Below are 23,194 nucleotides of genomic sequence, written 5' to 3'. Positions count from 1 at the left end.
CTTTTCTGTTGCACGACTAAAACTAATTTTGAACGTACCTTCCCGAGGGTATTTTACAGCGGCACCGTTGCTCTGTCCGGAGCTTAGCGCCGCCCAAGACGATTGTGATTGGTTTAAAGAAATACCAATAAACCAGAGCGCGTTTTTCTCACATCACGGCATGCTGTGTGGACTAACCAGTGAGAATACGTTATCCCTGACGGAGCTTCCTGTGCATGGCTGATAAGCTTCAGCTGTATCAGGCCAACAATGGAAAGAAAGCCAGACTGTTACGCTGCATCTTTATCAGCAGGAGACCATCATGCCATTCATTTAGAGGCTCTGTCAAGAAGACACTACCCTGATACATTTGTTATCCCACTGTTATCTCTGAGCAATGCTTTCTCGGTGATGGCAGTGTAATTGAGCATGCCTCTGAGGCGGAATATTGACATATCAACACATTTAATATGGAACAGTACAAAGCAGGTACAGGTACAATAAGTCAGATCCTCATAGTGAAGCATTTCTCAAAGTGAACTTTCCAGACACATTTATTGGGCTGATAACAACACTCAAACACAGTGTATGACCATTGTAAACAATAAAACAGAAAAAAGGCATCAGCTCACACTAAGAACTGCTCCAGAATTCAAAGTGCACCAAGCATTTTAAAATTCTCAACTTTTTGTCTTTTTTTAAAATCCTCTTAATATATCTTTTGAATGTTAATTCATTAGTTTTCTTTACATATTCATTTTTCTGAAGTATTGATAATTATAATATGTACAAACGAGGCCAAGACACTGGTTGTTCTGAGGCCATAAGAAAGCCTGTAAATATTCGCTCGTCTCCCATGACATAACTCTAGTTTTGGACAATGACAAGGTAAGGCTCTGTTCCCTCTCTGTTGCTGATTGCATGCCTTGTTGGTGACTGTAATGAAAAGTCTGCGTGAGACTTGTGTTGACCACTTCGTCTTGACCGGCGGGGATGGGGGCAGTGACTTAGTCCTTGGATTTTCCCAATGATAGCAACATTTTTATGTACAAAGGCTTTAAAGTCCCAACGTTGTCCTATTGGTTGGGAGGCTATCAAATAAATGCTTCCACGTTATTTTTTTTAGTTTGTTTTCCAAGTGTCTTTTTTTGGTTTTCTCCCAAAAACGTATTGGTATCAAAATGTCCATGTAGATATAGTTATACAGTGGGGGGAAAGGGCTTAATAGCATGTGTTGGATCGAGGGTTCAAACGGTTCTCAATGTATGAAAAGAAGAGTCTCTTTGCCCGCAATACAAAGTTCCTTAATTCGTATAATGTCCGGTGTTGTCTTTATACAATGCCATGAAATAATCTTAGATGGGATGCAACCTTTAGCCCGGTTTCACATCTTTCCCTCCATCAACCTTCCCTCCTCGCCATCGCCTCGTCCGCTCTCCATCTCTGACGCTCATCCAAGGGAGGCTACTTTAGCAACCACTCGTTCACTGGAAGAGAGGAGAAGGATAGGAGTGAGAATACTGATTTATACCCTCCACAGTGGCATTATTCACCTTCCCCTACACCATATTTCATCTTTAAATTATACCTAAAATGAGTTGGTGCCAACAACACAAGTAAACATTGTAATTTGATTTTCTTTTCTAAAAAGTGTTTCGCTCTTATGTGAAAGAAGGGATTGTTATTATAATCATATTTCCTTTCATCAGGTGTTGAAAATAATAAAGTAAACACACACATACACAGCATGGTTAGTTTCCAAACATCCCCGATTTCCCATTCAGATACCCTGATGATCGCCTCTCTGGGGAGGGGAGGAGTGCTTCTTGTTGGTAAGGTTGACCTTACACAAATCACCAAAGAGACATTTTTTCCCTTTTAATGAGACCCCCCCCCCCCCCACACACACACACACACACACACACACAGACACACTTTATTTTGAAGGTCTTTACATCTCTGAACAATGAAATAAGCAGGTCTGCCTTTGTGTTTTTGATTTTGCTCTCTGAGGGTCTCTGATGAGTGCATTTGTTTCAGGATCACGAGGGCCTGAGGCGGGTGGGGAGGGCTGAAATCTCCCTCCACAACTGCTGCACAGAATGAGAATTTCATCTTTTTAGGGGGAGAGGGTAGAGTAGAGCAGAACAGAGAAAGAATGAGAGTGAGAGATACAGACAGACAGACAATCATGGTGTGTGTCGGCCACAGAACAATAAATCTTGAGCAAATAAAGAGATAAAGAAATTACACAATGAAAAGCAGCGGACGGGCTACCTCTCGCCGTTAGCAGATTTCTGCTTCAGGAGTGAAATTCAACATTCTGTGCAGCAGATATATTGTCTGAAGTAGAGGAGGAGAGATGACAGAAGGCAGCAGCAGCTCCCAGGTGGTAGTTATCTGTCAGTCAGGGCCAAACAGGTGTTCTGACTTTCTGCTGTCTCTTTTCTTCCCTCCTTCTCTTTAGCACATCAATCTGCAGTCTACATGATCTTAAACATCAGCTGAGAAGCAGCTCAGCACTCAATTGTGATGTTAATTTAATTTAATCTATGTGGATGTTGAATCTAAAAGCAATTACATCGTGCGTATCTAGGGATGGATCTAAATATTAGAATATTCGTTCAATGAGTAGGTATTCGATTTTCAATTTTGGGATTCCAATGTTATTTTTTTTAAACGTGCATGCAGGCTGAAATTCACTTTGGTGTTTTGTTGGGATTAACATCCACTAGCCGCTTGCTAATTTATGCAGCGCTATGTCACTGCGTCCGACAGTCTGGCAAAAACGCAGGTCTTTCCATTTATTTTGATCATGTGATGTCAACTGGCTATCAGACTCGTCAGTGCTTATTGCAGCGTGCGAGTCCCCTAACGTTACAGTAAACGGGAAGCATCACTGGCTACTGCTGTCACAAAAAAAAGGTTTTAAACACTATGAACTGGCCAGGATTGTGTTTAACAACAGGTGACTGTGTTCTGCAACAACAGAGCAGTCACTTCATCTCTAGCTCCGTCTCTTTTCACTCTCTCTTTTTCCGTGAAATTAAATTGCCTTCAAGTGGGGTCGGAAAGGTTGGTTTCCCATGCCCCTGCCACCGCTGCCGAAGCTTCGAATTCTCGCTTCTGAAAAGCACCGAAGCTACGGAGCTAAAAAAAAAAAAGGTATTCGGTACAGCCCTAGGCATATCTTATGACCCTCAAATCTCGATTAACCCACTACACAACAGCTTTTGGACATTTTCCTGTTTCTCTCCTGATGTGTGGCAGTTCGTGAAATGGTCACGTTATTTTGATCTATTGATTCGTGTACAGGGAAACGATTTTCTACTTTATTTTGTGGTGGTCACCACGAAATTGGAACGTTACCATTTCACGAACTGCCATGTGACTGGGCTGCATCTGGGCTGCAGCTTGCTCTAGGGGAGATGGTGACAACATGATCCGCGGTCTCTGGGGGATACAACAACGGGGAAATTAATTAATTTGTATTTTGAGGTTTTACCAGAATAAGTTTACATGGTTTAATTTTCAAAAAACACCATATTTTTGTTGTACTGCACATTGCTGCAGCTCCTCTTTTCACCCTGTGTTCAGGTCTCTGTTTAAGCTACAGAGTGAGACCTCTCACTGCTGTAACATCTTTGTTGGCAGTTGCACATGCTCAGTAGCTAGGTAAGGATCACATCATCTAGCTAGCTGTTTGTTTCTACAACTTCAGTCAGTACAAGGCAGGATTAGCCGGGAGATTCTTCTAAACGAGGGCACACTTCCAACTTTGCGTGGAATACCTGCAGAACAGGGACATGTAAGTAGTTCTTTTGTAGATTATGGTGAACTAGTGTGTGTTGTAGCAGTGTTTTGCCATTCAGAACGAGCTAGCATGCTAGCGCTAGCATGCTACGGTTAGCCACCTCGTTTCGGCTAGTGATGTAAAAAGCCCTGCCGATTTTGAACAGCTCACCCAGAGACTGAAGACAGGACACATTCAGAAACCGTATCTCACTCAAAACAGAATGGATGTTTTTTTTTCTCCAAAATAACACCCCAAATCCCAGAAAAAGTGTTTTTTTCATAATATGGGCACTTTAAGGTATGGGTTTGGAAATATGTTTAAACTTCCTCTGATTGTTTCCCCCCAGAAAGGGGCGTGGTGATGAGAGCCTCCTCTGGAAGACGTATAGCCGGTCTGATGTACTGTATTACTGAGCAGTAATGTAAAGGGCTACCAAACTAAAGTTCTTTAGCTTCTACCTCGGTATTGGAGCTTCTGAACCCTGTTGTTGGGGCAGTCTTTGCCCTGCATGCTGAAGTTGATATTGGTGCGGATGCAGCGATTGTTCAACGGCTGAACTGGGCGAACGTTGTCGCTCATGCTCAGGAAGATCTGAGACGGCTGGTTCTGGCTCAACAGCCGCAAGGAGTGCATCTAAGATAAAGACAGAGACACAGAGAGAGAGAGAGAGAGAAAGAAGCTGGTAAAAGTATGCCAAAGCATCATGGAAATATGAGCCAGGCATTGTGATCCACTGTATGGAGGACTAGACAAAGGACAAGCTTAGGAGTAAAGGCCTCAGCGCTGGGCTGACACGTTTCATAGGCAGTACAATAGTTAGAGAGACAATCCCCAGTGAGGTTTGGGTTTGTGTTACAGCTCTGGCTTGGCGGCTGAGGCTCACCTGCATGCGTGTGAGGTACACCGGCTTGTTCATCAGGATCCAGGTGGCAGTCTCAAAGCATGGAGGGATGGTCATCGATCCTTCGTATGTGATGAAGCTACTTGTCTCGGGGTAAATCTCCTCTATGTTGAGGCCGGTCAGCAGATATGCATCATCTGTAAGCAAAAAACAGAAGGATACTGTACTGTAGCTTCAGTTTGTACCAAAGTTGTAAATTGCACAACAAAAAAAGAAAAGAACAAAGTGTATTTGTTATGAAAATACTAAAATTATTATTTCGAGTCATTTGTCCTTTTCCTCAGATTTCACAAGTGTAAAGAAACTAGAGAAAAGGCCGGAAAGCTTTCTCTAATCATCTAGTGACCCCTCAGATTTTTCTTGGGACACTTTTGGGGCCCCGCACCCCAGGTTGGGAAGCACTGTGCTAAAGAATCAGAGGGAACCTGGATATTCAAATTACTCTTATGTTCAAAACATCTGTTAACTGATGGAAAGTAACTAAGCACAAAAGTAACTAAGCACAAAACATTGCACAGACATCTTGCCCTGCTATGCCATGAACTACTACAACTACTATTTCTAGTCATAGTTCCATTATCTTTATTGTGACTGTTATTGCCACCATTCATCACACCCCCAACCGGCACCGTCAGACACCGCCTACCAAGAGCCTGGGTCTTCGAAAAAGGGAGTTTTTCCTCGCCACTGTCACACTAAATGCTTGCTCTTGGGGGAATTACTAGAATTGTTGGGTCTTTGTAAATTATAGAGTGTGGTCTAGACCTACTCTATCTGTAAAGTTTATTGAGATAAATCTTGTTATCATTTGATACTATAAATAAAATGTAATGTAATTGAATTGAATTTGTTTTCTTTTCTGATTAAGATTTTACTCAAAAAACGTATTTGCTTCCAAAATATGACTTTTAGATCAACCCACACAGCACTACTGTAATTCTACTAAAGCAAATGAAGTAAAGCAGCAGGACCTTTATTTTTAAATGGATCAAACGTGTTAGCCAACAGTTGCTTTTTTTACACATCCAGCAGATTAGCCGTTTTTGACCAATATTCCCTCTCATTTAGCTGTTAGTGGTATCTACCAACTCCTGAGGGAAATAGTCTCTTTAGCTGTTAAATGCTCCGCTGTGATCACCAGCTCGTCTCTGACTGTGTCTGTCTGCGGTTTGCTACTTAGCGGGTAGAAGACACTGGCTTTTTACAGCTGTTTCACTGAAAACAGCTGCCTGCTGCAGCTGGAAACAGCGCTATGAGAGCGGTTAGAGTAAACCGAAGAGCATCCCAGTTGTGGGCCGAACAGTTAAACAATTAACCAAAAGTCAAAATAAAGCTCTGTAAGGTCAAGGGGAGCTGCAGATTCAGCTGATAATTCTCTGTAGGTTCATTACATCATTACGAACGCCCCTTTTCACATTGTTTTCACATTGTCATTGGATACATTGTTATTAGATGAAATTGTGAGTGCCACAACTGAAGGTGCATTAGAGATAAAAAAACAACAATGACAATGACAATAAATAGCTAAAAACAAGAACAATTTAAGACATAAAAACCTGGACCTAGAGTTAAAGGGACAATTCTGCGATTTTCAACCGTATCTCTATCTATCTGGTATTAGTCTATGTCCACAATGTTCCACTTCCAGGATTGCTATGTTGCCATCGGAAATTCCACCAGATTTCACTCTTTTCGGCTGGATGTCCATCACCTTCCTCTTTCTTTGTGTTGGCGTTCTAAACTTCGGTGGATTTCTGAGGACTATGGTTAACTGCGCCTCAGATCTCTGCAGGGTAAATCCAGACAGCTAGCTAGACTATCTGTCCAATCTGAGTTTTCTGTTCCACGACTAAAACAACTTTTGAACGTACACGTTCCACCAAAACAAGTTCCTTCCCGAGGCTATTTTTCAGAGGCGCCGTGGCTCTGTCAGGCGCTTAGCGCCACCCAAGACGATTGTGACTGGTTTAAAGAAATGCCAATAAACCAGAGCATGAATTTCTCCCATCCAGGAATGCTGTGTGGACTAGTCAGACCTTCCTTTGCAGCGTTGTGAAGGAAGGTCTGGCAAAGCGAGACTAATCTGGTGTATGTCCGTGTGTGAAAAAAAGCCTGCAGTTCTTTCCAATGTTCTCTGTATCTCTGGGGCTCAGTTGGCTAGAGCTGCACAATCTGCTTTACTTCGGCCCTCCAGTGATGTCACTGGGGTCCAGAAGAACTCCAGAATGTTACTTTCAGCTTTGGTAGCTGGGGGCGCAATGCCGTTCACAAACTTCCTTGTTCTCTTCTCTTGTATTGCAAACTCGCTCCGTTTTCATCAGCAAATGACTGGGATATTCAGCCGTATTCAGCCAGAGAGAGGCCGAGGGAGGCTGCAGCTGCAGCGGGAAGCCTCCAGAACCTGAGCACCGACTGGTGGGGCCTTTGCTCAAATCGCCCACCGCCGCCAACAGAAACTGAATCATTCTGCTGCAGTAAATGTCTGCGTGGGCAGTTTTTGTTGGATATTGTCCAAGATGACAGCCCCCATGCATGAAGGTTTTACTCCTTACCTGGACAGAGGTATGCTGGAGACCTTCTTTAGGATCCTGAAGACAAACTGGAAAATACAACCAAGACCAGCCTGGGGATAAAATGGCAGGTTTTTGCCATTTTATTGAGCTAATTTAATGGTCTGCCTCCGAAGTTTCTGTCCCGTTTGAATGAAGTGTGTCTTGGTCCAGTGAAAGAGACAAAGGTGAATTCAGAAGGTGTACGGTTGTATTTTTCTGTTCAGGTGTAAAAACATTTCCCTTCTTGACATTTTGTGAGTTTATTTTTGTTAACTATGTGACGGCCCAGAGCCTGCTGTCTCGTGCAAGTGTACTATTGTCTGTCTTCTGAACTTGCAGGTCTGTGTGTGAGGTGCTAACGAGATGACTGCCCCGAGACCAGTGTGCGGCACACCCTTCACCGAGCACCATCATGATTTCATTCTATGTTTAGTTACTTCCTTTGTTAGCTACTGACAACATGCACCACACATTGTTCACTGCATCCATCCGTCTCTCATACATCACTGATCCTGACAACCACACCTCATCGTCTTTCTGTTTGCACTATTATTTAATAAATGTCAGTTTGTTATTACTAAGTTGGCTGGGCATCTCCCTCTTTAACAACTAAAAAAGCTACTAGAGCTTAGCGAACTCGCTGATCACGTGCAATGCATCCTGGCACATTGAGGCATGGCTGCCCCGGCTCTGTGAGCAGGAGAACTTGATGGGAATTTATTTATTCAATGGACTACGTATTCCATCAGCACAATTGGATATCCAAATTAAAGTTGGCGAATTGTCCCGTTAAGATTTTATATATGATATATATTCTTCGGTGCATGTAACGAAAAAGTATGAATGCCTAAATGATTGAAATGTTCTGATTCCGTCTGAGAGCCATCCAGGACTCTTGATTCATAGCATGGCTGTGCTGCTGTAGCCTCAGCATGCACAGCGGATAAAGCTATCTCCTGGGCTGTGTCTTCACTCACTTGTTCACTATCCCCTACATAATAAACACTTGATGTTTAGGATATAATGAGTAGTTAACTGAGATTTTGGACACTTCACATCCTATTACGACATCAAAGGTGCAGTTACACATTCATGTGGGACATTTGTGAGTGTGTGTGCGGGCTGTAAACACATCAAGCACTTAGCTCATCTTTCAAAACTCATTTCTCACATTTCATTTAGTGTTCTGTGAATGACAAGCTGTTGGTGTTGCAGCACAAAACCTCTTTTATCCAAACTGTCTCCGCTGTCAGGACGCTAATTAGACAGACTGCAACTATCTCCCTCTTCACACTGCAGTAACACGCTCTCAGTAACTTGTCATCTGATGACAAATGGACTGCCTATTGTAATAAGGTCACTGTGATGGACCACTGCAGCTTTAATCCTAATTCAGCTGTGCTTTGGATCACTTTTAAATACTGCATCTTGTAAACAGTATGAATCAAAAGAAAAAACTAATAAGCATGGTATGCTTAATATCCCCAAAATCCCCATAAAAAGTCTTCTGTGATCCTCTTTGCGTGTGAAGAGGAGCTCTGTTGCTGATCTTTGATCATGCGGTTAAAATAAATAATTGTCTTTGGATGGTGTTTTTGTGTTGGCATGCGTGTACATACATTATGTGCTTTGCAAGACAATTGGCAGCATTACTGGCTGAGGGATATGCCTACGGATCCCGAAGCATGTGACAGTGTGTGCATGTGTGTGAGACAGTGTATCCGAGGGAGTTTTGACAGCTGTCATAATTCATGCTCCTCTCCAGCTCCAGGACCCGGAGGACCCCCCCCGTCTGCCCCCGCCTTCTCCACCCGCTGGCTCGGAGACTCCTCCCAGTCACAAGGGGTCAGTGTGTTTATCCAGCCCCCACTGCTCCCCCCATTAATCCAATTATTTGTCTCTTTTTTTCAAACTAGCCCCGGGCGATCTGTGTGCCGATGCTGCCTCTCCAGTATGGCAGGCAGGCTGGCAGAGGGAAACCTCTGGAGAGCATCTGTCGAGTGCTGCCTCACCAACAGCCTCCTCCAGCTATCAAGAGTTCCCATGCAGGCATCTCACCATCCCCATCCTGCAGCATCCCTTCAATTAGCACTTTGATTGAAATGAATTCATTATGCTTTTAGAGATCAAAAAAGTACAGTAAGAAAGCACCCACCCCCCTGAAATATGATTGCTCCCCCCCAGTCATTTTCCAAAATGACTCATGAAGCTAAGGTTAGCTCAATAAGCTAGCTATCTACAGCTGATAAAATGTTCAAGTATTTCAAGTATTGGGGCAGTGGTGGCCTAAAGGTTAAAGAAGAAGCAAGCTTGTGACCGACAGGATAACATCTGGGTGGGGAAAAGTGAAAGAGCAGCGCTTGTCCCTCCCCCATTACCACCACTGAGGTGCCATTGAGCAAGGCCCTTAACCTCCAACCGCTCCAGTGGAGCTGCTCAGTGGCCAGCAGATCAGACTGTACTTGTACTGGGCAGCTCCCAGGTATGAATGTTTAACTGTGTGAATGTGATCAGGGCGTTCCTGCAAAAGAGAGGCTGCCTCTCAGTGAACCTTCCCTGAATAAATAAAGGTTAAAAAACCGTAAAACTGTAAGCTCCGTAAACTGTGCCATGTCATGCGGAAACGGAAAGCTTGAAAGGTCTAGCAACAGTAACCTAACTAAAAAAGTACACGGCTAGCGGATGTTAATTGGTGTGTCAAGGTTCATTAGTACAGATGTTTCGACAGCACAGGGACACTTACTTTTATATGTTATTCTTGTGATGGTGTCTCTGTTCAGCATTCGATTCAGGAATGAGTTTGATGCCTCGGCAATCTGGATTAACAGAGAGAAAGAGAGAGGAAAAAGGGTGAGGTTGGATTTAAAAAAAAATGAGCTGATCATGTCATAAATTGAGAGCCATCACAAATTTACATTAATTCAACTGAGCTACATTTTTTAAAGGATAATGTAAGTGTATTTTTCTTTTTTTAATATATCACCTTTAATGCCCATGAAATGTCTAAACACATTGATGCATTTTGCACAGTCAGATGCTCCTACACTCTCTTGCACTGCTGCTTTGCCTTCTGGAAAACAAAGGCTTCCACTGTTTTCAAGAAACCATTAAAAACAGCTCCGAGACACACACTGCGGCCATGACAAAAAATAATCTATCTTCTTAAATAGCAAATGCATGGCATTCTTGTCCTAACATTACTTTATAATGGAAAAACCTTTTATTCTATCAGAGATGAATGTGACCCTGCAACATGTTATCTTCCAGTACAGCTATATTCTGCCTCATCCATCCCGCCAGAACAATTTACAATTGCACATTGTATTTACATCTTAAACAATTTCATAAGATACTACAAATAAAATAGTGTTATGTTTTACTAATGGATTTGGATAAACAGCTCTGACCTGCCTCCCTTTCTTTCCCCTCGTCCACGTTTGTTCCGTGTTTTCCCATTTAGCCCATAATATTAGAAACCAATAGGTTTCTGGGAACATATGCTTTTGTCGTGATTCCTTCACGATAGATGGTTGCCAATTCGATTCAATTGTATTGCGATTTTCATTTACTGTGATTCTAGAAGTATTGCGATTTGATAGTATTGAGTATTGCGATTTTCTTTTCCTTCTTTAAAGCGACATTGTGTAAAATGTCTCCCATCTAGCGGTGAAATTGTATATGACAACCAACTGAATATTAATTTCTAGCCCTTCCTCCTACGGTGGCCGAACCCGAAATCAACTCTCTCCATCGTTTACACGCAGCTGTTCTAGCCACTCCAATATTAACTTTGGTCTTGTTGCTTTGCCTGTCGCGTTGTCGTTTTAATTCTCTTTTTTGCTCTTTTTCGTCACGGTGCCAATAGGTGTAAGAGGGCGAAATGCGGAGGTATGTCCCTCTTTGGCTAATGTATTTTAAAGATGGAGGCGCTTCATGGCTGCCGTCATTTGATAGACTCACTCGTAAGTATTCTGAATGGCAGATTCTACACGTACGAGAATACTTTGATTATTTGGTGGAAGTAATTACACATGAATGAGCATATATATGTGAAAGAACAAAGGTTTTTTTTGCTAAGAATCAACTCAAAAAATTAGACAATGTAGGTCCAACAAAAAGAAAAGTTGAATAATACACTTCTAGAGACAATATATCATGAGACATTTCTAAAAACTGATAGTTTTCTAAGCAGAATGCACATCACATGTCAGTCAGTCAGACATTTAGTGCATTTGTAAAGATTTTCTGCTTTCGCTCTGTTTAGTTGGAAACAAATATGATGTAGTCGCTGTCAGCGGTACCGTATAAACGGAACATATTTAGGAGAATCATTGGTAAAAAAAAAAAAAAAAAAAACGATTCTAGGGAAAATAATCGATTTTAAAAACCGTCGCAATAAAAAGATATACATACATAGGATACATAGGTTTTTTGATTTTTTTTCCCCTGGCCCTAGAAACCAGCTACTTCCCTACGAGATTTTCAATGGTGCCATATTGCCATTGTAGTCCAGCTGCAGCCTGGACGCTGTGCCTGCCGGCCAGTAACTTGTTCTGAAACCCTGCAACTTGTCCGTGACATGCTTCCTGCATTCCACCTATTAGACTTTTTTTGCCTCTTTGGACTGCTTTGTGTTGCTGAACTGTTTTTTTGACCACTGATCCTAGTCAAAGCGCCTGTATTGTACTTCCTCTGCTGCTGTGTCTGCATTTGGTCCTCTCCCTTGTTGTCAGGAACCTGAATTGTTGGTTTGTTTTGTTGTGTTTTATTTCTTTTCATTCAACTCTGTCTTCTAGAAATAACATTTACATACTGCTAATTTCCAAAGATTTAGGGAAATGGAGATTCTGCCTCAGTTAATTTCAGTGGCAAAAAACACTCAAGGGAGTGCTATATTTGTGTAAGTGGAAGGGAGGTGGATGGGGTGAATGGTGGCCTAATAAAGAGCAGGGCTCTGATGACGGTGAATTTCACTCCATATATGATTTTTGCATACATACATTACACTGAGACATATTCTTATTAGTGTTGTAATATTGATTTTAGCCATATGGCCAAGTCCTACACATACGTGTTGATGTTAATTAATAAGAGAGTGTTTACAAAGAGGAGTAAGTAACTACACTAAATTCATGTTCCACAGTGACTCTTGGAATCAGCCATCTGGCTCACAGATGTACAAATGCTTTTCTGCATGCTTGTAACCAGTTGTACAACAGTGGAGGCTTGGAAGAACAGCAGATAAAGATTGAGATGATATTTCTTTCCAACAGCAGTGATATTAGGGCACTAAGGCTGTTACAGAGCACACACCTACAGTAAGTGTGCAGCTAATTGGTAAAACGGGGGTAGTGACAATGGAAGAAGCCTAACAGCACAACAGCATATGAGCTGCTCTATGGTGTAATTGGTTGGGAGCTGTGTATTGTGTGGATCTACCATTAGTTGGCATGGAAACATATCCTGCTAATGACAAACAAAACAAAAACATTCACATTGATGATAAAAATCACTTTGCAGCCTGGTTTCACCTAGAAGATTGCAGTATATCTACTTGACGCCAATCATCAGTATTCAATCACACAAAGTTGGACTGGTAACATTGTTGCTTTACACAATATCTGCACATGGTTTCGGAGTGATTTGCTCGCAGCATCTGAGAAGCCCCTTGGTGAGGAGCAGAGAGTAACAATGGTGCTTTTCAGGTGTTGCGCTAATCACTCTGCCAAGTAGCAGTGCTTCGCCTTCTGATAATATAGTTCCCAGTTTGTATACGATTAGAAGATACGGTTCTAAGTTAGTATACGGTAAGCTAAAGTCCTAATAAGTTGGTGTCTTCCTTTAAAAGCCAGGGTACAGGCTCGGGAAAGATTGTGAAGGTTAATCACAGGTTAGAGACGGGACACAGGTCCACTTTGGACTTTCAGATACTCGCCCATCCAGCACCCTGACCTGCACACCTCGCTACATGAAAGGCAAACTACTACGATCACTATGTGTGGAATCTTCCAATATGGGCGTAACTCGTCAGACGTTGGGCTTGGTAAAATATAGCAAACATTTCTTGTCAAACCTTTACCCATGCGCCCCATGTACCAAGGATAAGTCCTTACCGCAGCGGCCCAGGGTTCGACTCCGACCTGCGGCCCCCTTGCTGCATGTCTTCCCCCTCAGTCTCCCCATTTCCTGTCTACAACTATCCTACCAATTAAAGGCCAAAAAACGCCCTAAAACAAAACCTTGTCACCATGACGCTTCGGTGATCCCTGTCAAAGACCACAGAGACTTACTGCTCCCAAAAGCTGTAGAGACACTTTTAATTCCTAACTCTACTCCTACTCCGCTTGAATGAATCCATTGTTCAGTACTTCTCTCTCCCAATTCTGAGACATGCTTGCTAATAGCTGAAGGAAGCACCTCACACTTCCTGTCCCCCCCACTGTGCCCTTCGCTGACTTCACTCTGCTTTCCTCTCCACTCCATCTATCCCTCACTCATGCTCGGTGGACTTCACAACTCTAATTGTCGAGATGTCTTTGGGCGAAGTGATTAAAAAGAGTGTTAGTCCTCCCCCTCCCAGCACTGCAACTGAAATGACTTAGTCTTTGACCTGTTTCCTGTGCTCTTCAGGCAGACATTATGCCTTTACCAGCCACTCATGCTGCCCACTGCTTTACCTACTCTCTGTCTCTCTCATTTCAATCGTTTTCCAGGAAAAGCACCTGAGGGGATTCAGTCATTCTGTTTCTTCTATTCCAGGATTGTCTGCACATTAGGTGAAAGAAAAGTACAGACTTAGCACCATAATGTTTATCAGACACATTTCTTGCTGTTAGATCAATTATCGACAAATGAGTGAATCAGTTAGTTTTAGACTGCCAGGGGACCTTTGACACACTGAGTTCTTCTCTTTCTATCTGTGTGCATTCATGTCCCAGTAATGCTCATTATTAACTCGTTGCAGCTGCTGCTGTGGTCCTGCTCTATACCCCCTGTACTGCTACTACTATTATTCATAGTCATAGCTCTATTATCTTTATTGTTCCTAAAATTGCCAATGTCACCATACCAACTGCATTACTTATTATGGATCATATTTCTGTTTATCTGTATCAGTGTCTCTGTGTCCCAACCCGCAGTAGCAGATTAAGGGTCTGTCCGAGGTTTCTGCCGGTTTCAAGGAAGGTTTTCCTCGCCACTGTCACACCAAATGCTTGCTCTTGGGGGGAATTGTTGGGTCTCTGTAAATTATAGTGTGTTTTATTAGTGTGGTCTAGACCTACTATATCTGTAAAGTGTCCTGAGATAATGTCTGTTATGATTTGACACTATAAGTAAAATAAAATTGAATTGGTGCGTCCCCACATAGCTGCAGTCACCCACTGCTGTCTTTTATGTCCTTTATGGTGCCTCACAACTCCACGCCTAGAATAGGGGCCCTTCCTGGCATTCTCAGTCACAGCAATGGGATCGGAAATCTGACAAGGCCTTGAAAAAGTGACAAAAACAAACTTCTGCTGAAAGAAAGATGTGGCTAATTACCACCCATCTGCTCCATGCTAGTACTGAAGAGTCTGACCTGCTGAAACACACTAGGACAGAAGGAGAGACATTAGCAGAAAGCCAGTTGGAGTGCAGTTGGGACGGTGTGTGTGTGTGTGTGTGTGTGTGTGTGTGTGTGTGGGTGGCAGGTGAGTGGTTTTTTAATCTCCTTTGAAACTTTCCTTTATTTATTAATTTTTTTTACACGTGGGCATTAACAAAATTGTCTTCCCTGGACTTCACTGCTTCTGAATACTCACAGCTGCAATGTATTTTAGAGAATGTCGTGCTAGAGTATTTATACGAAGCTTAACAAATGGGATCAACAGAGTACTGTTAAATGGTTCAGAACCCTTTTTGGTATAATGAAGAACTCTTTTAAAGGTTTAATCTTAAAGCTGTATTGGACAGTGTCTGCAAGCACTACACTTTTAAATCAAAAACGCACAGAACGTGACGTGGGTCAAAAACTAGTGGCTGTAGTTGTAGTGAAGATTGCAAATTGGTAAGCCCAAGAAGCCCAACTTGGAACAAAGATTTCCGTTCTCTGACTGCTGATGACTCTACAATTCAATTTGGTAAATTTGGAGCAACAGTATTAGGGTTGGGTACCAAAACCCGGTGCCTAAATGACTGGTATCTACCTGACCGAATTGCAACGCAGATTTCGTTGCCACATTTCAGTGCCAATTAAATGCCTTTTGCGCTGCTCTCTGATGCTCTGAAACAGACATTAGAGGCAACAGGAGCATCGCTGCACGTGAACACTTCACTTGACAGCAGGTAACGTTAGCCTACTGTTAGCTAGCAGCTGGATTAAACACGGTTAAAATACTGACAGCTAAACGGTGTAGTGTGACTGTATTTTACTGGAGAGGATTCCAACAGCGGGACGTTAAGCAGACTGCAGCTGCCGTTGTTGGAAAAACAACACAGACGGTGCATTCACTTGAAACTAGTAAGCCTCCTGGTGCATTCAAAGTTATTGTAAAATACCCTATTCCCTATTACCCTATTTTTTTAAGTATCGGTTCAGGCACCGTTTAGGCACCGGCACCGTTTTAAAAGTATCGTTTTAGCATATAGTGGTATTGGGAAAAAAAACAACGATACCCTAACCCTAAACAGTATGGTCTCATTTGGCTGAATTTGAAGCCTGTACCTGTTTCTGATTTAGACGGTTTAAAAAAGTTGATATATAAAACTTCTGTAGTGTAGCTTTAATAAAGAGCAGGTACAATACTGTATGTCAGGTGGCAGTTTGGAGCTCTTCTAAGTGAATGATCAGAACAAAATACTGTATTACAAAAGATACAAGCCGGAGTACATGAATACATACAGTAAGTAAAGAAGTTAACTGGGGCTCCTGAGGTGCATTATGCTACGAAAACATCCAATCACTGAGCTTAAAATTCTGTAATGTGCGGTGCTAACACCTTTCAGAAAATACTATTTCTCCATAGCAACAAGTACTTTTTGCCATCCGCCATGCCAACGTGATGGAAAAAACATGCTTTCTCTTAAATAAAGCAGTAATATTCAAAACTGGTGGCCATAACATAAGCCTATGTTTACCCGGTATATTATCCAGGTGACTGCTGCGTTTCTGGACATTGAGGCTATCCACAAAAGAAATCAGGAATGAAAATAAAAAGGAATGAAAACTGGGGAATATGCTTCCGGAACCTACAACTCGGAGTTGTAAAGTAGAAAACGTTGCTCATTTCTTGAATATTTGATTTACCTGTAAATTCCAATTTGATTTGTTTTCTTTTAAGGATAAGGTCAGTGTTCCTTAACATAGAACACTGGAGTCTCTTATTTCAGCTTTACTTCCGATAAATCATGCATTTTTTGATATGGCTCTAAGTGCAGAGAGGAAGCCAGCCAGAGGCTAAAATCAGAGCTCTAGCAAATTCAGAACGCTTTGTTATTGCACTTGAAAAAGCTTGTACCTTTGGATTTGTGTCAAACAAGCAGATATTTTCTAACACAGTCTCTAATCCTTTGTACTGATGATTCATCTGGATGAGTTTACTGTCCGTTCAAGCCTTGGCTCCGTCCGAATATGAATAGGACTTATATATCCCAAATCACTACTTCATTGAGTTCGTAGTATAGTATGTGTGGCACTTTTAAGATGAAATAAATAGATTTCTAAATAGCACACATGGTAAGTATCATTATATTATATGATTTCTTTGGCAGCTAAGCCTAACAGCAGTGCAGAGCGGCTGTTTCCTCAGGCTGTTGTATCCATCAACCACACCGGAGGCGCTCCACTTCCAAAGCCTTGCTCCTTTCATAGTCCTCCGACACTCTTCTGTTGGTTAAAGGGGGGAGTCGAGGGGGGGTTGACCTAGGTCAGCGTTTCTTCTGTCTCTTCAAGACTAAATGATGGTCCCATTGACACTGGGGAGCTAATTAGCAGTTGGCAGCTGAACTTTCCAGCCTTGGTACGCACAGTGCTGAGGACGTCGGCTGCCTCTGTGATCTCTGAGCCTCTCATTCAAGATGGAGACCTCTCATACACTACAAAGAGACACCACCGCTGACTCAAAGCCAAGGAGCATATTGTTTCGCTCTGCAGGATAATTGGATTGCTAATTGTTTGTGAACAGTGTGAACATTTAGAAGATTTCAGAAAAAGGCTCAGAGGGAGCAGGAGAGTGGAGGGGTGGGGGCACCGTCTGCGCCTGACAGATCTCTTTTAAACCAATATGTGGCTACTAGATACAAACACAGATAATCAGCCTATTTTGTCTCTTAAAGGTACATGAGAACAGAAAACAAACAATGTAGAATCAACCATGGTAGCATAAGCTGAACATGTACGGAAATTGACACTTACAAAAACCATACAAAACCATCTCTAAATCACATCCATATTTTACATAATGTAATCATTCCAAACTTAGATACTGACTTTTTTTGCTCAGTTTTTACTCCATTTATTTACAAGCATATGGCATAGCCACTACGCATCTTTTGTGTTTTCTGTTGCAAGATTGGTGGGGAAATATCTGCAACTTTTTATTTGATTGGGCACGGCTTTGGATTTTGCATAGCTTTGGGATGACTTTTTTTGGGATACTTTTTGTACCATTTGGGTAGTTTTCCCCCAACAAAAATTGTGGCTATTTTCCAATGAATCGACTCCTCTTCTTGTCCAATTATTATAGAGCTGTCATTAAAACTGTGTTTAATAGGCTCAACGAAAGTGACTGATCTGACAAATAACATTTAAGTTTAAAACAATAGGCTGAAACAAATGTTAATTTGGTCTGCTCTGTTATAAAACCCATGTAAAGCTATCTGAACAACCCGTTCTCATTCCGAACTTGTAAAATAAAGACATTTGGACAGTGGCTGTCAGCGTCTGATACGACGAAAAAGGTGTCTTTCAGCGTGTTTGTGTAATGCACCGGGGAGAGCAGCAGCAGATAGGATTTAGCGAGTAGTATGTAAGGGCAAATTTTTTTCTTTCCTCCCGCATGTAACGGAACCGTACGCCCACCCACGACCCTTTCCTAAACCCAACTATACCGTTCTTCCCGGGTGTAACGGAACCGTACACCCACTCACGACCTTTTCCTTAACATAACTGCGTCAAAAGGGATGGCAATAGTCCCGACCAAGCGCGTTTACTTAAAGCGCTAAAGGAGACTTTTAGCGTCAATAAGAACGACAAATACATATTTTACGAGATGAGTGTGAGAACGTGTTGATCTGAAAGTCTTGGTACAATACTCAGAGCCTTCCCTTTAAGTTCCATGGTTGAATATGAGATGTGCCTTGGTCTACATGTAGGAGAGTGTCTGACATTCTATAAATTAGTATTGTAAAATAAATGTACTGATGTGTAAAAGGTGTACATTGTCAGGGAATGTGTAACTTCTGTAGGCCATTTTCACAGAAGACATTTTGACATGTCACGGTCGGATAACACAGGTGTGAATAATAAAATGAATGACGTTTCAATTCCATTTAGCTGCTTCAGTAGACCTTTTCCACAGCAGACATTTTGACATGTCATTACAGGAAAAGCAGGGACAGAGCCATTGTTAATGTTAGTAATAACACCAAGTCAAAATGTCTGCTGTGAAAAAAGCTCCATTGTTTACTTTTTTCTTACTTTCCTTTAGAACAAATATGATCTGAGTTTTGCCATCAGGCTTCCCATCATACTTTGAGTCATGTAAACCTGAAGTGTGATGTTGCCATGGATTCAGCCAATTAGCTATAAGCTGCACCTGAGCCCTGTTCGTGTATTCGTAGTGTGGTCGTGGCTGATTCCAGCAGTATATGTATGACATCTGGGCATTCTTATGTAACCGAGTTATGACTGAGAACATTGGGAGCTATGACAAAAAATTGCATCTTTTTGCATCAAAATAATTATTCATACGTTTTTCAAGCCTGAGAAGGAATGAACACTCCGACATGTTTGTTTTGTTGCTACACAGAAACACTTGAATTAGCACCTTTTGATTGAATTGAGCCTGAACACAATGTTAAGTCCTGTTCAATTTCACACTACATGTTCCATCGGTGTGTTGTATACTGTAGCTGTCATGTAGTGCTTAAACACTGATTAAACCAGGTCAAGTTCCTTGTACAGCCATTGTAGCTAGTGACTCAAATCCAGTGTAGAAAGCTCCTGTTCAATGCAAGATTAGTATTCTGTATATATAACCCATTACAAAATGTCATCATAGCAGCTGCTTGGGTAATGTAAAAAACATGTAACATGTAAACAAAAAAAAAAGGTTAAATTCTTGTGAATACAGCCTACACACTGGCAGGCAGTTAGTTAATAAACATATGCAGACTTACCTTCATAAATATGGACACTATGACCAATCCATTGGGGCTTTTAGCAGCTTCTGTATAATTCGTGTACAGCTCATGATTGTAGTGGATCAGTTGAACCTGGAACATAGAGAAAGAGAAATCATAATGAGAGAGAGAGGCACAAGAAAACCTTGGAGTTACAAAAAAAAGAGAGAATCTAAAGTATACCTCATTCACCAAGATCCTTCCTCCCTGCTACATCATGTCAGATGATTTAAAAGGGAAAATCAATACGGGATCAGATCTCTCCCATGGATTCACAGAGGCACTCAATGTAATGGAAAGATGTGGTGCTTGGAACATTTTTACACTCGACATAGATGTGAACAAAAATAATACGAGGGACATAAAGAGGCGAGGATTCTGTCATCATTTGATCCAAGGCCAGCCTGTTCTCACAGGCTGAGGTGAGAGCGGCTAAACCATCTCCCAGCATGAGGTTAATGTTTCACTGAGGCAGATGCTTCATCCACTCCAGCTGTTCAATATTCCTGCCTTTTAATGATGTTTGGTCGTCGGCAGACGGCACCGCACAACTTCCAACTCGTAAAAGTGGAACCTGCTGAAAAGGAGCCCATGGTTTTAAAATCTTTTTTGACAAGGAGCACATAAAAAGGGAGTTGAAAGCCTGCGGAGCTTCATCTATCTGTATATATGTATTTTTTAAAGGGTATATGTGCAGTTTAGTGTCCCAAATTCCCCATACAATGTCATTAATTATGAACATGCTGAGCCACCTTTTTAACAGGTGTTTGGGTTATGGTTATGGTTATGGTTATGGTTATGGTTAGGGTTAGGGTTAGGGCAACCTGTCTCAAATAAGACCCTCATCATTTTTCAGTTTTTGGAAAATAATTTGGCACACTAAAGTGCACGTATACCTTTTTAAAGTATATTTTTGTGGGCATTTAATGCCTTTATTATTAACATTAGAGCGACGACAGGAAATGACAGGAGGTGGAGATGGGGAGCGACCATTTGGTGCTAAAATAGAGGCAGTATCAGCGTAGCATCCGTGACGTCACCCATTGGTTTGTGGAGTGCCATTTTAAAGCCTTGAGTTTGGCGATATAGGCGTCACCATCTTGTTTTTTTTAAACCGGATGTGATGATTTTGAACAAGATGGTGGAGCTGTGGAGGATGACGTGGCCAGGCTAGTGTTGTTTATGGTTGCAATGGCTCTGTGCTAAACACTATAGAGGGAAAGTTACAGATTTTCAACTGTTCCGAAGCAATTCATCCAGTGGAGATTTACCGGTGGGTAAACACGGATCTCTTGGTGCTGGCACTATTCATCTGCATGTATGGCAGTACAGAAAATTGGCAAACTTTCCCTTAAGTTACCAGCTAACGCTAGCGGTGGCAGGCTAGCTTGGTTGGCAGAACTCTGAACAAGACCTTTTTAGGCGTTCCATTTAATTTTGATGAAGTGAAAACACAGTGAGAGGGTCAACGTTTAAAGTGCTCATATTATGCTGTTTGGTTTTTTTCCCTTTCCTTTATAGTGTTGTATATCTTTTTTGTGCACGTTATAGGTTTACAAAGTGAAAAAGCCCAAAGTCCACTGATCATCTCCAACAGAAAACACTGTTCACAAACTGCTCCAAACAGCTCTATTGTAGTCCAGCCTTTACTTCAGAGACAAACGTGGTCACTTTGTAACACACGTTATAATGCTCACCTAGCTGCTAGCGTGGCACGCCCTCATACTCTGCTTCTGACTGGCTAGTAGTCCTTACCTAGGTACTGTCAGGGCATGCCCTCATACTCTGCTTCTGAGTGGCTAGTAGTCCTTACCTAGGTACTGTCAGGGCACGCCCTCATACTCTGCTTCTGACTGGCTAGTAGTCCTTACCTAGCTACTGTCAGGGCACGCCCTCATACTCTGCTTCTGACTGGCTAGTAGTCCTTACCTAGGTACTGTCAGGGCACGCCCTTATACTCTGCTTCTGACTGGCTAGTAGTCCTTACCTAGCTACTGTCAGGGCACGCCCTCATACTCTGCTTCTGACTGGCTAGTAGTCCTTACCTAGCTACTGAGCATGTGCGACTCCCAACAAAGATGGAACAGAAGTGAGATGTCTCACTCTGTAGCTAAAACAGAGAGCTCAACACACAGGGTGAAAAGAGGAGCTGCAGCAATGTGCAGTACAACAACAATATGATGTTTTTTGAAAATTAAACCATGTAAAGCTATTCTGGTAAAGAAAAAATGAATTATGGTTTATACTTGTGATGATAATAATGTAACATGCCATTTGTTTTAACAACGCATTCTTTACAAAATGTATCGGGGGGGGGGGGGCTTTGCAGCTCATGATCACATAAATACTTATATTCGCCACCCTAACCGCAAGGACTAGGCGTTCCTCCAGGTAGTTCTGGTGGTTCTGTCCACTTCTGTTTGTTTCCAGAACTGCTGAGGGGGCAGGGATTGTTTTGGGACAGTTGTTTTTAAAATACAGTTGTTCTGTTCCTGACTGAAAAATGCAAGTAGTAGTATACAACTGTTGCCGAGTCCTGATTCTTGAATAGACAACTAGAACAACCCAAAGCTTCTAACTTATTGCATTTAGGCTGTAGTACTTTGATATTTTTTATAGTAAAATACACAATTAACTGTTATGAATATAAAGGTGGTAAAGCACTTCATTTAAGCACATGATTTTTTAGAGCCTTCCCAAAGGCTCCTACGCTTTCTCTCCCTACCTCCATAAACTTCACATCCTCACTCATTGGCAAAGCGCTTGGCACATACTGTACTGTACTGAAGGATATAAATAAACAAATGTAAGAGGAGAGTAATTATGAAATGCTCGATTGGGGGAAGCACAGAGCGACAGAATGTCTATAAACGCAATCAAGGCGAGAGAGGAAGTGATTAGAGCCCTACGCTGATCTGATTAGATTTTTAGGTGAGAGCGGCAGAGGCAGCCAATAGAACTCATCCACACTCCCTCAATGACAAATTGCACAAAGTTTGCTGCTGGTGGGCAATAAAAGGCCTGCATGGGCCATAATAAAGTGAGAATGTCTGCCAAATGGAGGAGAAAAAAAAGAGTGAGATGCAGAGCAAAGGAGGGAGAAAATACAGTTCATAGTTAGATACAGAAACAGTTGAAGAAGGAGCAAAAGAGAAGAGATACTGCGCGTTGGCCAGGCCTGTGAGCCATTTCCCAGTGTCCCTCTGTTCAAACACAGACCCACACTAACCTCTGAATACAGTCACACCTCCACCCATCTAAAAGCTACAGTCCATTAAGATTCAGCCATAACACCTATTGAACAGACTGTGAAGATGACAGAGATGCAGACTAATTATAAAATAGGGTGTGACAGATATAACAGAGTTAGTACAAATTATGGTTGGGGGTCAAAAGCCCTTCATCTAATCAGTATCCAGTATTGAATCTACTTTCCCTTTTCAAATCTATCTATCTTTCAGCTTTTAATATTGTTGAATATTATGTTATTTAAGTTGAAGTCTGAAAAGCAAGTAAATGCACCTTTGAGATGACATATTTACAAAAGTCAAATCCATTGTATTTATATGGATTTGTATCTTATTC

The 23,194-nt window shown here is 41.9% G+C and overlaps 1 protein-coding gene across 2 annotated transcripts in view; it reads right to left on the bottom strand.

Annotated features, from left to right (window-relative positions):
• Positions 1-425: 425 nt before the first annotated feature.
• ca10a (carbonic anhydrase Xa) overlaps positions 426-23,194 on the bottom strand; it is a 307,001-nt gene continuing 284,232 nt past the window's right edge. For both annotated transcript variants that reach the window (XM_031323879.2, XM_031323880.2), the window contains 5 exons: positions 19,607-19,702; positions 9,972-10,044; positions 4,659-4,813; positions 4,234-4,408; positions 426-1,466 (listed from right to left, as the gene is read on the bottom strand). In XM_031323879.2, coding sequence (XP_031179739.1) covers positions 1,444-1,466; positions 4,234-4,408; positions 4,659-4,813; positions 9,972-10,044; positions 19,607-19,702 — 522 coding nt within the window. In that variant the 3' untranslated portion in view covers positions 426-1,443. The remainder of the gene's footprint in view (positions 1,467-4,233; positions 4,409-4,658; positions 4,814-9,971; positions 10,045-19,606; positions 19,703-23,194) is intronic.

This window comes from Sander lucioperca, chromosome 5 (genome assembly GCF_008315115.2).
Source record: "Sander lucioperca isolate FBNREF2018 chromosome 5, SLUC_FBN_1.2, whole genome shotgun sequence".
NCBI lineage: Eukaryota > Metazoa > Chordata > Actinopteri > Perciformes > Percidae > Sander > Sander lucioperca.
The sequence above is the reverse complement of the archived record's forward strand: the minus strand, read 5'-3'. Positions and strand labels throughout refer to the sequence as shown.